Source organism: Montipora capricornis, chromosome 14 (genome assembly GCF_036669925.1).
Source record: "Montipora capricornis isolate CH-2021 chromosome 14, ASM3666992v2, whole genome shotgun sequence".
Classification (NCBI taxonomy): Eukaryota; Metazoa; Cnidaria; class Anthozoa; order Scleractinia; family Acroporidae; genus Montipora; species Montipora capricornis.
Window position 1 is genome coordinate 32,744,710 of NC_090896.1, and position 15,347 is coordinate 32,760,056.

The window sequence follows — 15,347 nt, forward strand, 5'->3', positions numbered from 1 at the left end:
AAACATTAAATCACAACGAGCCAGAGATAACCGGAAGTTAAAAAATGCGACTCACACGGTCAGGACATATCATCATGGCTGGTTGTGGTTGTGTTGTGGTTTAAGCCCTGTAGAGTTTTCACAAGCAATTAACACTGAAAGGAACCTGTTTTTAATATGGGTGGAATTTAATGTATTGACATTTTCGGAGCTTGGATTTCACATTAACCTTGAGCAGCGCGGGAAATTGCGCTGTTTCCCTCGTCTTCAGCGAAGTTATGGAGGCCTTCTCTGAAGCGTTTGATATCCGTCGTGTCAATCTAGTTAGCGACCCAGAGAAACAGTGGTTTGTACTAAATTCGACGATATGAGGTTGTCAGCCCAGCAAATTCTTGTCGAGATCCCCGTTAGTGCAAAATTTCCCGTCCGAATTTGCCCTCGTCAAGCTTGTTGATGTAAAAGATCTCACAGTCTTGGCCATGGATCGAAGGAGTAGTAGAGGAGAGTCTGTCGCTGTGGCTTCTCTGTTTGGAGTTGTCTGTGCGGTAACTCGAAGGACCATAAAATCTAGCGAAGTTAGCTGCTACAAGCGGCTAATCGACACTATTAATGAGCTAAAGATCGATTTGGGCCGAGCGTGAGCAGTATGTAAATTCACCGACAGACAGTTCCGCCCAGGGAACAGACGATCATCTTGAGTTTTCAGGGTCCACTCCTAGCCTGGAATCGTCAAAACTTTTTGAGCTCGAGAGGTTACAAAAAGAAAACATCAAGCTCAAAACTGGCCTTGAAGAATCTCTCGAACAGCTTAAATCGCTTCGCGAAGAAGCCAAAAATACCGCGCGCGCGCGGTATTTCAGAGAAAATTTAAGAGGAACCAGAGAAAATTTCAGAGGAACCAGAGGACGTGTGGACTTTTATCAGCAATGTTCGGGAGAATTACCAGCTGCCGCTGGCATAAGCTGTAGGAGATCATGTTAGTAAACCCGAAGTGGCTAAAATGCTGAAGGACATAGCGAACCAAGTGACCACAAAAATGGGCTAAAGCAAGCTTTCGAGACCATGCTTGGGGATAGTGCCCCTGAATTTTTTCAGTCCCTCCGTGTCTCCGATACTTCAAACTACAGTCCAGGATTCCAGATCAAGGATGGCAAACTATGCTAAACCTGACTAAGCTTGGGCGAACAGGGGTACACACAATGTATGTTGTTAAGCTCTAGTTCATCTGTTTTTCCTCTTTTTTTTTTTCTTAAAGATTAGATAAATATTAGTGGTTAAAATTATCCCATCAGAGATCAGTCGAATGTCCCATATACACCTTACCATTTCCTGAGCTTTCACATCCAAATATATAGACTAGAAGAGTTTGAGCTTTTCCACAGCTCATTACTTTTGGCATACAGGGTCAACTGTCAGCGCAGGTTTTTAGACAATATAGAAGAAATTATGGTAAGATACCTGCCAGACCAGAACATGATAAATTTCTTCAAGAATAGAGATGTTGTTGAGACCTACCTTTTAAATCAGATCACATTCTGTGAAAAAATGATCCAGGTAACATTTGTTCCTTTGAAGGTTAGATTTATCAGTAGGAGCTTTACGGTATAAAAACACACAGATTTAAACCACCTTTTTTTAAATCAGTGAATTTGCTTGTTATATACAATAATTATTTTTGTTATAGACACTAACAATCTTGATTCATAGATTTAAGCATTGTTGTATATCCTTTCTGGTTCAGCCAGGTAGGAGTCCTGGCACTGAAATGTGCCTGAGCACTCCTGGGATATACAACAAAGGTAATAATCATTTTTAGCCGTAGATTAATGCATTTTTGTATATCCTTTCTGGTTCAGCCAGGTAGGAGTCCTGGCACTGAAATGTGCCTGAGTGCTCCAGTGGGATATACAACAAAGATAATAATCATGTTTAGCCGTAGATTAACGCATTGTTGTATATCCTTTCTGGTTCAGCCACGTAGGAGTCCTGGCACTGAAATGTGCTTGAGTGCTCCTGGGATATACAACAAAGATAATAATCATCTATAGTCATAGATTTAAGCATTGTTGTATATCTTTTCTGGTTCAGCCAGTTAGGAGTTCTGGCACTGAAATGTGCCTGAGTGCTCCTGGGATATACAACAAAGATAATAATCATCTTTAGTCACCGATTTAAGCATTGTTGTATATTCTTTCTGGTTCAGCCAGGTAGGAGTCCTTGCACTGAAATGTGCTTCAGTGCTCCTTGGATATACAACAAAGATAATAATCATGTTTAGCCGTAGGTTAATGCATTCTTGTATATCATTTCTGGTTCAGCCAGGTAGGAGTCCTGGCACTGAAATGTGCCTGAGTGCTCCTGGGATATACAACAAAGATAATAATCATGTTTAGCCGTAGGTTAATGCATTCTTGTATATCCTTTCTGGTTCAGCCAGGTAGGAGTCCTGGCACTGAAATGTGCCTGAGTGCTTCTGGGATATACAACAAAGATAATAATCATGTTTAGCCGTAGATTAACGCATTGTTGTATATCCTTTCTGGTTCAGCCAGGTAGGAGTCCTGGCACTGAAATGTGCCTGAGTGCCCCTGGGATATACAACAAAGATAATAATCATGTTTAGCCGTTGATTAACGCATTGTTGTATATCCTTTCTGGTTCAGCCAGGTAGGAGTCCTGGCACTGAAATGTGCCTGATTGCTCTTGGGATATACAACAAAGATAATAATCATGTATAGCCGTAGATTAACGCATTGTTGTATATTCTTTCTGGTTCAGCCAGGTAGGAGTCCTGGCACTGAAATGTGCCTGAGTGCTCCTGGGATATACAACAAAGATAATAATCATGTTTAGCCGTAGATTAACGCATTGTTGTATGTTCTTTCTGGTTCAGCCAGGTAGGAGTCCTGTTATTGAAATGTGCCTGAGTGCTCCTGGGATATACAACAAAGATAATTATCATGTTTAGCTGTAGATTAAGGCATTGTTGTATATCCTTTCTGGTTCAGCCAGGTAGGAGTCCTGGCACTGAAATGTGCCTGAGTGCTCCTGGGATATACAACAAAGATAATAATCATGTTTAGCCGTAGATTAACGCATTGTTGTATGTTCTTTCTGGTTCAGCCAGGTAGGAGTCCTGTTATTGAAATGTGCCTGAGTGCTCCTGGGATATACAACAAAGATAATTATCATGTTTAGCTGTAGATTAAGGCATTGTTGTATATCCTTTCTGGTTCAGCCAGGTAGGAGTCCTGTTATTGAAATGTGTTTGAGTGCTCCTGGGATATACAACAAAGATAATAATCATTTTTAGCCGTAGGTTAATGCATTGTTGTATCTTCTTTCTGGTTCAGCCAGGTAGGAGTCCTGGCACTGAAATGTGCCTGAGTGCTCCTGGGATATACAACAAAGATAATAATCATGTTTAGCCGTAGATTAACGCATTGTTGTATGTTCTTTCTGGTTCAGCCAGGTAGGAGTCCTGTTATTGAAATGTGCCTGAGTGCTCCTGGGATATACAACAAAGATAATTATCATGTTTAGCTGTAGATTAAGGCATTGTTGTATATCCTTTCTGGTTCAGCCAGGTAGGAGTCCTGTTATTGAAATGTGTTTGAGTGCTCCTGGGATATACAACAAAGATAATAATCATTTTTAGCCGTAGGTTAATGCATTGTTGTATCTTCTTTCTGGTTCAGCCAGGTAGGAATCCTGGCACTGAAATGTGCCTGAGTGCTCCTGGGATATACAACAAAGATAATACACATGTTTAGCCGTAGATTAACGCATTGTTGTATATTCTTTCTGGTTCAGCCAGGTAGGCGTCCTGGCACTGAAATGTGCCTGAGTGCCCCTGGGATATACAACAAAGATAATAATCATGTTTAGCCGTAGATTAACTCATTGTTGTATATCCTTTCTGGTTCAGCCAGGTAGGAATCCTGGCACTGAAATGTGCCTGAGTGCTCCTGGGATATACAACAAAGATAATAATCTTGTTTAGCCGTAGATTAACGCATTGTTGTATATCCTTTCTGGTTCAGCCAGGTAGGAGTCCTGGCATTGAAATGTGCCTGAGTGCTCCTGGGATATACAACAAAGATAATAATCATGTTTAGCCGTAGATTAACTCATTGTTGTATATCCTTTTTGGTTCAGCCAGGTAGGAGTCCTGGCACTAAAATGTGCCTGAGTGCTCCTGGGATATAGAACAAAGATAATAATCATGTTTAGCTGTAGATTAATGCATTGCTGTATATCCTTTCTGGTTCAGCACATGGTTTAATAATTTTAAGGTGTTGTCTCGATCCTGGACATTAAATATGATTGGCATGAACTTCGCTGGTTTTGATAAACATCGAGATAGTTTTGAGACAAATGGGAAAAAGAACCAAATATGACATTATACATGTGTAGGTTTGTAGCTGACGCAGGCCTCTTAGGTTCTTTTGCCTCATTAGTGACTGTTCTTTTGTCTCTGGCACAAGTTCTGCTCAGCTATTATGTTAAAAGGGCTATCACGAGTTGGGGTAACTTAATTGGGAATTGGAGGCATAATAGTATCTATTATTGCTGAATTCCATATCTCTAGTTTTACACCCATCTGAAGAATTCCGGGAAGTTTGTTAGAGACTGGGGAACATACTTAGAGTCAATTGATATCAGCGATACAGGTTAGTTTCTTCTCTAAAAGGATGAAAGGATGAGCGACCAATGCCTTGCTGATCGCACGACACTGACACCTGCCCACATTACGGACCTCTTAGATTTCGTATTAAGATCTACGTATTTGTAGTATAATGTATTGATCTGCGAATAGAGAGAAGGTGCAGCCATGGGGAGCCCGGTTTCCACCGTTGTTGCTAATCTCTACAAGGAGGGTTTTGAAGCTTAAGCAATAGAATCCGCAACACAGCATACGTTTCCTCAAGGCAAATCTGTGAAGAGTTAAGTTTCCGCAAAGAATTTCCTCCGTCCTCCCAGACCAAATTTAAAAAATGAAGACCCAGTTCTCTCTGTCGATTGGAACTTGCAAATCTTTTCACTTTCCTTCTGTAACTTAGGAAACAAATTTAAGAGGTTTTGAATACAAATTGCCGATCCGGATGTTTTATAGAAATAGTAAAGTTAGAAATTTAAAATTGCACAATCGCTATCGTTTCTTATGTAAGACTGAAGAGGAATCCCTCGAGCATTTAAAGTGTTACTGTAAATCAGTTGAGGTCTTGAACCTGGGAAGAAGTTTATCTTGGCTGGCTATGCCTAAAAATGAGCATAAAATGCTACATTCGCGTATCTTTTGTTCGAGAAATTCAGTATTGATAATTAATCATTTTCTTAAGCTTGGAATATTATTTTATCTGTAGGTTATAATAAAAAACCATCATTGGAAGTGTTGCATGTTTCCGTTCTTTCGATGAGTAAAGGTATTATCGACTGTCTCTGAAAGGATTATTTCTTATTTTATTAGTTGCCATCTTTTTGAGCAACATCGCAGTATCTTCTCAGTGCCATAATCTTTTTCCCTTCCTTAGATAATTAGATAAGCATTATATACCATAGAAATTTGGATAAACTGACCCTTTCAATGCCTTTCTCCTAAAATTACGGCAAGACTCCCCTGTCATGTTAATAATTTACGTGACTGTACTAATAGTTTTCAGAACTTGCCGATGCTAATACGTTTATAAGGTACGGAACGTAACAACTCCCTTCAAGTTTAAGGTTATATCTATAATCTTAACGTGACGATTACACTTTCATGATCATTCAGCATTGAGTGCTGGAATAGCATTGTGTGAACTATTGTAGCGTAAGCAAAACACTTTCGCAATGGGATTCAATTACATTGGAATGCTACAAGCAACTGGGCACCCCTCTGAGATACCAGGCATATTGCCTGCTATCTCCGCGGGATACCGAGGTACTGTTTTGGTTGTTAAGGGCGTCTGGCTCGTTATGTCATGTGGGTCCATTGTTCAATCAGATTCCCTGGGATCTAATTACAATATGATTCGAAGGGAAATTCACGTTTTTTTAAAGAATTTATTTGGTCGTTATTCCAGTTTTATAATTATTTATTACTTATTTTATTAGTATTACACAGCATACATTAGAAAATATACATTGGTAAAGCAAAAGCCACGGACTTAAATGGCCTGTGATCCGCAGAAAACAAAAATAATGTATATCAGAAAAGTAACCAAGAGGAAAACACATGTCATACATGCCCAAGGAGAAAGAAACCTTTGAGCTGAGATAGAGTAACCTCTACAAACTAGCCGAACTCTTCAGAAAATGCGGCCCGTGTTTTCTCGACAGCCGTTGTCTCGCTTAACATTCCTGAAAATGGTTTGTTTGCAGACTTCGTTAAGCGACTTAAAAATGATACGTGTTTACACGGGTAAGAATAAATGAGGAGAGCACGTGCCAATACAATAATAGAAATAATAATAGCACGCCTGTTTTATTTCCGATCTGAATAACCGCAAGCGACTCTTCATTGGCCGAAAGTAATTGCCAACTCGCTTAAACTGCCTGCAGCTGGTTTGTTGGCTTAAATTAAATGAGAATTCTATTGAAATTTGTTTACTCTCTTAACTTTAAGCGAGTTGGAAAAGCGACTGTTTTCACGCGATTTCCGGTTGTCACCCGCTAAGCGACCCGAAAAGCCGCTCGTGAAAACACGGCCACAGAGGCGGTTTTGACGCCAAAAAAGAAATTAAGATTTATAGTTTTGTGCTTTCGTCTTCTGTACAACGTGGGATTCAGCCTCAACGCCCTAATAAGGAGCTCAACTCGGCAACTACGACCACGGCGATTCGTTCTATGAGCGACAAAAATGGCTACATGTTCTCCACGTACTTTTTCGCGTGCAATATGCACATGAAAATGCACGTGAGTTCCTCACATGCACACTCCTTTCGTGATCCTCTCGGAAAATCTACGAAAAGATTTCTGATCCGAGATCTGTCAGATTTTATGGCCAAAAGAAGCTCGAAATCCAAATCTTAGTAACCTTTCATGCATGCGTTTAATATGGCGGTCTCTCAAGAAACTGCTCAAACGTTATACTTTGAAGGTTAACAATAGAAAACAAACCAATTTGACAGAGGATGCCGTACCATACTGTGGATGAATGTGATCTCGAATTGAACAAGCTACCTTTTTGAAAGCTTTTGTACAGCAAACTTTGTTATTGGAATTTTCAAATTAAGCAATGCTTAACTACACGCCCTTTTTGTTTAAAAGGTGGACAACGCTGTCCAGAGGATAAATATTAGCAAAACCAATTGGGTTATTCATTTGTGATTTATTCAGTGGATAGCGCTATCCACTCTTCGAACAAATGGGGCCAGTGTTAAGAAAAAGAGCTATCCATACAGCCAAAAAGGACCTTTTAATGAGAAAACAACAACAACGCGAAGCGGCAAAGGCATACAGCAAAGATAGCGACGCAATGCGAACAACAGAATTATGTCATCTGAGAAAATTTACTATCCGATAGAAACAATCAGCCGGGCGGCATGCATTATCATAAATTAATACTTCTAACACTCCCACTTGATAAACATGATGCATGGCTAAAAAGAACTAAATGAACACATTGCGAAAAAACAAAAAAACTAATCTAAAGCTCAGGCAATGTCAATCACACCTAGTAAATTTCTCAGTTTCTCAAAAGACAGTTTTCCGACTCGTTTGGTCATTATGTCTGCAAGCATGTCCCCAGTAGGACAGTAAATTACTCTGATTTCATTTGAAAGACCTCTTTCGCGAACAAAATGATGACAAATGTCAATGTGTTTGGTTCTGCTGTGGTACTTTGCATTCTTAGCCAATTCAATGACGCCTTGGTTGTCTTCATAGATGGTCGTTGGGGCATCTATCTGCTCACCAAAATCGTTCAATAAACGACGTAACCAAATAGCTTCCTGAGCAGCTGAACCCTGGGCTACATATTCTGCTTCAGTGGAGGACTTGGCAACAGTTGACTGCTTCGTGCTTGACCAACTGATTGTACTCTCAGCGATCTGATATACGTAGCCTGACGTTCATTTACGAGTGTCGGCATCTCCTGCCCAATCTGCATCACTGTAACCTACTAATTCTGGTTCATCTTCTTTACCTGGAGAAAATTGGAGACCATACTTCAACGTTCCTTTGAGATATCTCATAACTCGCTTGACACCCATCCAGTAAACCTTACTCGGCCTTGGCACATACTGAGAGAGACGTCCAATTGCAGCAGCAATATGTGGTCTTGTCGCTGTCGACACATAGCTTAGACATCCAATCGATTGTTGGTAAGTCTGAACATTGAAAGGTTCGTCATCTGGTGATAAGTGTTGAAATTTCCTTCCGGGCTCATGTGGAGTAGAGCAGCAGCAGCAGTTTTCCATCCAAATGTCCTGAGTACTTTCTCTACGTAGTTGGGCTGAGTTATGGTTAATGTTCTGTTCTCTCTGTTTCGCTTGATTGACATACCAAGCAGTTAGTGAATCTCATCTTGGTCAATCATCTCAAATCTTTTGCATAAAGCAGCTTTCTCTTGTTTACGCAGTACAAAGTTGTTTGAGACTGGAATGATGTCATCAACGTACACCCCCAAAAATACGAAACTGATTTGACCGTTAGCTTCTTGCACCGACTTCACATAAATGCAGCCATCTGCATTGCTTTTGCGATTGCCAACTGATTGCAGGTACTCATCCAGAGTGGTATTCCAACAACGAGCTGACTGTTTAAGTCCATAAATGCTCTTGTTCAGTTTGCAAACATGATTTGGTTTAGCAACATCAACAAATCCTTCTGGTAGTGACATGCGAATTTTTCAGTCCAATGAATCTTTCAAAAAAGCAGTTTTTACATCCATCTGGTTTATCTCCAAATCTTGTGCATTAGCCAGGGCAAGTAATGATCTCACAGAGGTGTACCGTGCAACCGTGCCACGACATCATAATCAACACCTTTCACTTGAGAATATCCTTGTGCAACAAACCTTGCTTTGAAGCGATCGATACAACCATCTTCGTCACGATTGACTTTCAAGACCCAACGAAAACCAACTACATTCTTTCCGTCAGGTGGAGGCACTAGATCCCATGTATTATTATTTAAAAAGGAATTATATTCCGACTCCATGGCTTCTCTCCATTGACTAGCCTGTTCACCTTTCAACGCCTCTTGAACTGTCTTGCGCTCATCAATTTCTGGATTGCGTATAATCAACCATCATCTTCAAACTTCGATGCCTTGTTGGTCCCAGGTTTTGAACTTCTTCCATAAATTTATCTTCGTATGTTCTCTTCACTGGTTCTTTTCATTTGGTGCTCCCACTGTTTGAAACTTCTGTGGAACTGATGATTCAATATTCTTCTCAACTGGTGGTTCAACACCCTCTGGAACTATGGGTTCTTCCTTCGTCGTAACTGGAACTTTAACATCATCATGAACTTCAGCCTTAAGGGATGCATTGCAACACTTTTACTTTCAGTTTATTCATTCATGTCTAAAAAAATGTTCCTCAGCCCCGTTTGAGCTGTATAGTTTGATTCCATCTCGTCAAAATGATCAAAGTTCTGTTCAAAGATTTGTACATTTCGACTCACAACAAAATTCTTCTTTTCCAGATCATACAGACTGTATCCTTTGACACCAGGAGCATATCCGACAAAAATTGCTTTGTGGGCTTTGGCATCGAGCTTTCTGCGTTGATTGTCTGGAATATGTACACAACTCACACAGTCGAAAACTCTCAGATTGGACACGCCTGGTTTTCTCCCAAATAAACATTCAAAAGGGATTTCATCTTTCAATGCTGCTTAGGGGCTTGGATTGTGAAGATAAACTGCTGTGCTGCATGCTTCTGCCCAGAATTCCAGTGGTAAATCGGCTTGATAGAGCATAGATCTTGCTCCCTCCATGGTAGTGCGGTTCATTCGTTCAGCAATTCCATTTTGCTGTGGACTGTAAGGGACAGTGAACTGGTGCGATATTCCCTTTTCCGAACAGAACTTGAAAAAAAAAAATGGGAAGTGTACTCTCCTCCATTGTCACTTCTGAGAACTTTAACATCTTCCTTTGTGAGAATGTTCAGTTTCTGATGACCTGTATGTTTCATAACAGAATTGACACTGATTCCATGAATTTTGAAAGTACTTCACTCTTAGATTTGATGAAATAAGCAGTTGTATATCGTGAAAAATCATCTGTAAACGTAACCGTGTACCTACTACCACCTTTCGATTCCACTTGCATTGGACCACATACATTACTATTTGCTGTTGAAACTTGAGCGTACTCGGTAGAATTGACTATGTACAGCTGTTCACGCAATAGACTTCCAATAACAAATTCTTGGCCATTCTTCCGTTCTAAACATTTATCCTTATTAAACTGGATTTCTGCTTGACTTTACCTTCGCCAAATGCAAGAATTACTGTACTGTCTCCCAGGTAAATATTTCTTGGTTCTTGGTACTAAACATAGTTCTCTAAAATGCTTTTGTTTCTTGTCATGTGCTCTGTCGCTGCTGAGTCAATAAACCATTCATTTGACTGATTCATCGTGCTTGAGATTAGTGCAACTCCTTCGAGTTCCACCATATTTGAATTTTCTCTTCTTCTTCTTCTTTGGTTGTGTTTGTTATTCAGTGGACAGTGCTTGGCAATATGCCCATCCTGGTTACATTTAAAGAATTTGGTTCCCTTGTATCTTTCATGATCATCATGGTGAAATTGAGAAGAATTTTTACGAACTGGGTTGACATTCTGAAAACGTGCACCGCAAACACCACCGGATCCACCACGTGCTTGATAATTTCCTTTATTGGAACTTCTTCCTCTTCTTTGATTCACGAAGAGCGCATTGTCAGACTTTTCTTTCTCGTTTTTATCAGTCCGTATCATATATTCTTCAATCAACACGCTTTGATATTCTTCTAGTAGAGATCATCGGCATTTCTGGCATTCAAACTTGTCAACAAGTTATCGTACGACTCGAGTAAATTTCCCAGAACGACCTGGCGAATTTCTTAGGAGAAATTTCCTCATTCATTTCTCGTAACTGCTCAGCAAGGGAAGTCATATGGGTTAACTGTTGCATCAAATCTGCGCCTTCTTTCATACTTGCTGCGTAAAACTTACGGTTTATGCGGACAATCTGTGTGACTGATACAAACTCAAATTGCTTCTGCAAGATTTTCCATGCTTTGAGAGAGGGTTGGTAACCGAAGAAATGTGAACTTGCAATTTTTTTTTCCACATTCAGAGCAATCAGCGAATAAGCTTTGTCAGATCTTAATCGAAAAGCATTCCTTACAGTTGCAGTTGCAGAATCTCCTGGGGGTATTTCTTGACCTTCCAGTGTAAATCCCCATAGACTACACTCCGTTAAAACGGGCATTATGTTCTACTTCCATGTCTGGTAATTCTTTCCGTTCAACTTCTCGATCTTTACAATTTCTGACTTTGTCGTCATGTTCCAAGGTAAAAAACACTTCAAATCCCTACAGTAATAACTTCACGTCCTGGGCCCATAACCTGTTAAGAAAGAGAGCTATCCATACAGCCAAACAGGACCTTTTAATGAGAAAACACAGGAGCCCATTACTAGGAGCCTCCATATGCAGTAGATCTTTGAGTCAACCTTTGCGCGTATCTTTCTATTTTTAGAACGAACCCTTGAGCAGGAGACTCACATTTACATAAATTTACATCAATTTTTACGATCTAAATGCAGTTTTACTGCATTATTTGTCTTCGTTAGACAATGACTTTACACTGATTAATTTCCGAACAACGATATATCTGGATTTACAAATTCAGGGATCCTTTTATTTCAGTTTTCTATCTTTAAATTCCTATCCTCACATTCCTGTTTAGTTCCTTTATGTGTTTATTTTCAGTCGCGACAAATAATCAATCTCTTCACAGTTTCTCGTTGTATAACGATACACTCAGGCTGCTCCAGTTCTGTATTCACGAATTTCTACACTCTGAACTTCAAAAATTGAACAAGCCTTCGAACATGAAAAATCTCATCTCATCTCTTACTTCTTCTCGCTATTTATAAGGAATTATGTTAATGTATGCATAATTCAATTCTAACACACACCACACAAATCGAACAACTAACCGCTGTGTTTTTTTCTATCTACAGATAAATTCCTTCTGAAATTAATGGTGACTATCGTGTTGCCATTTGGTTTAGCTATTCTCTTCATCACGATTGTCTGTATTAAGTTTGGACCACCTTGTAAATCTAATGTTGAGGACAAGTCTCAGATTGAGGTTAGCAAGGAATTAAGAGGTCTCTAACTTGATATATCAATTATTTATAATATCTAGTGTAATTCTAATAATTATAATTATCATTATTAATTTTAACTAATTATAATAATGATTATTATAATTCGAATAATATATTTTGTGAATATATGATGAACATCTGGAATTTGAGATGGGCTTCGAGTTTCAGCTAGTCATCAAATAATCATTCTGTTTTTAATATTTCATGTACGTCTCGCAGCATAAACAATCCTTCTTCCCGAAAAAAAAACCACCTAAAATGAGAGTATCTTGAAATTTGATGAAATGCAAAAGATGGACTGGTTCTGAAACTCTGGAGACTACAAAAGCGTGAACAGTGACATCGCACTTCATGTTAACTTGACCGTGACGATATGCAATATTTTGTCCTCAGTTCACAACTGAGTTTTGAAGAATTTAATCGCAACTTTTAAAATGCCCCTGTGACCAAAAAATCAATTGTTTTCTTTCTTTGGATTTCAAAACTGTGTTAACTAAATTCTAAGCGCCCAAAGGTTTAAGCCTTGATTTCAAAAAGACTCCTGTTTATTTTAACTGGGATTTTCCTATATAATGGTTCGCTTTTATTAACTTCAGTTCTTGAGAGAGCTGGTGCGACGAGGATAAAATGACGTCAAATTCTCACTTATTTAAGAATGTAATGCCTGTGTACGCCGCAGAATTAATATGCAGCCCGGGAGTTTTGAACTTTCAGACTTTTAAACTCGCGTTTTGCATTTATAATAAGATGCATTCAAACGTTCAAATTTTAAGCAAGTTAGCCTTTGACGTCACTTTTCCCTCTGAGGTCCAATCGGTCAGTTTTGAACGTAAGTAATGGCGGACCATGAAATCCAAAAGTTACCCTCAAAGTAAACGGCCTTAATCTTTGGATAAAAACCAAAGCTCAAAATTTTGCAAGTCAGGTGTTAAGCAAACACCTTTTTAAAATCTAAAGAAAAATGGAATTGATTTATTTTTATCACAGAGGCATTTTAATGGGTTGTGTTTTAGAAAAAGGGTGTGGTTTGTGCATGGTCAGGGCCGAAAAATTAAACAAAAACGTAGAACAAAGAAACTTGTCAAATTTCGAAACCATCTCCATATGTTAACTATGAAAAGAATTAACAAGTCTCCAATTCCAAGAACAGTGCTTGAAATGTTTAACATATCAGTAGTGAATATATAATGACAGTGTAGAATTCAGAAAAATGTGAGTCCAGATGGGGTTGAAGTTTCCGTTAGTTATCATCATTCTGTTTTTAATAATTGACGTATTCCGGGAAAAAAAAAAACAAAACATGAGAGTATCCTGAAATTTGGTGAAACCTCAGAAATGATGCATTATTACTCATGTAGCGGATTATTTAGTGTCCGCGATTACGTAAGCGATTTTGTAGTGATTGTGAAGTCGATTGTGGAGCCGGTTATGTATCGATTATATGGTCTATCAGATAGCCGAGCATGTAGCCGATTGGAGGCGATATATAGCCGATTTTGTTGGCGAGGGTATAGCCGTTATATAGTCAGCGATTATAGCTACTTCGTTAAAGCCGGTAGTTTTGCTGATTGCTAATTTGCTTTGATTCAGTCGTGTACTAGCTGTACTGCTGTATAGTAATCGCTATACAATCAAGGCGTGGATGCTGAAAGTCAGGCATAGAAAAAACGATACAATTTTTGCAATTAGGGTAGATTTAGAAATACATATCCAAGCACATTAATTGTTTGTTGTAAAACACGCACATACTTTTCTTACCTTTTAGATAGAGTTGCCCATGAAAGAAGACTGGCGCGAGTTTCCAAGATCGCAACTTCAACTCCAAGTGAGGTTAGGACAGGGCGCTTTTGGAGAAGTTTATAAAGGAGAGCTGAAGAATGAAGAGGAAGTGATAACTTGTGCAGTAAAGAAGCTTAAAGGTAGAGCTTGGTCTCCTTGGAGCTCATATCACCTGACCTTATCTCCAAACAAACGTTTTTAACTTGGGCTAAAGCTTAGAAAATGGCCAAGAGCAGGAGCCCAGGGGTGGAGCCTAGGGGCGGATCCCCCCCTCCTCCCCCACACACACACGCACACGCACACACACACCGTGTGTAATACAACTGGTATTCTGGAAAGAAAAAAAAATCTCACCAGTCAGTGGTGCACCACCCCCTCCTAAGATAAATCCCGGATCTGCGCATGCAGCCCATGAGTAATTTTTGACGTGGAAATTGATGATGACTATCACCGATCAATCTGATGGGTGATCATCTGGAAGCTTACATATAGAAAGCTTAGAAATAAGTATCGCAACTACCTTAATTTTGTTCTTTCCAAATCCCTCAACACGCCGACAGCAGACGGTTGCTGAAAACATACATTACCACGCAGTCCAGGGCAAAACGAATAACATAAATAATATATAGATTTAGCCAAGCCTAAAAGCAAAATTCTTGTCACTGTCCAGGCACATCGAAAAACAGTTAGGCAAGCGGAGTAAAAAAAATTCTTGTTCGCTCGCATTTTAAGGCCAAACAAACCAGCAACAGATCGATTATTTCTGTCGAAAAAGAGTACAGAAGATTGTTATTTAATTCCAGTTAACAATAAAAATTCGAGTTTCATTCCTGAACAAAGGAAAAAACGAGTAAACCACGTTTTAGAAATATGCATCCACTTGAAATAATCCATCCGTAGAAATAACAAACGGTTTAGTGTCCAAGAAAAGAATTTGTGGAGCAACTTCTTCCACCAACTTTAAGCTATTACTGGTGTACCGTTTTATCGTTCTCGTTCTCTTTCTCTCTTCTTTCGTTTCTGTTCTTCTGACATAGGCCGTCCAGGCATCTTGCAACCTTAGTAGATTCGAAATTAAAAATCTTAGGACATACCAAAAACTGCAATTCAGAGCAAAAAGTAGCCCTAAACAAATTAAAAATAAACACTCAGCTTTAAGTTTATATCCCTCCAATGCTTGACTTGAATAACTACAGCTATATTATGTTAAACCTGGATTGAAACCAGCGAAAAATGTAAGAAAAATATATTTTCCAAACCGGACCTGAACACGAAAA

General features: G+C 39.2%; 1 protein-coding gene across 3 annotated transcripts in view; it reads left to right on the top strand.

The window, feature by feature from the left end:
* LOC138032204 (uncharacterized) overlaps positions 1 to 15,347 on the top strand; it is a 114,726-nt gene that overhangs the window by 17,645 nt on the left and 81,734 nt on the right. For 2 of the 3 annotated variants that reach the window (XR_011128308.1, XM_068879821.1), the window contains exons 12-13: positions 12,142 to 12,272; positions 14,057 to 14,210. The exons of the other annotated variant lie outside the window; for it this stretch is intronic. Coding sequence is in view for 1 of the 2 variants with exons in the window: in XM_068879821.1 (XP_068735922.1) it covers positions 12,142 to 12,272; positions 14,057 to 14,210 (285 nt within the window). In the remaining variant the exon portion in view is untranslated. The remainder of the gene's footprint in view (positions 1 to 12,141; positions 12,273 to 14,056; positions 14,211 to 15,347) is intronic. 3 annotated transcript variants of the gene reach the window in all.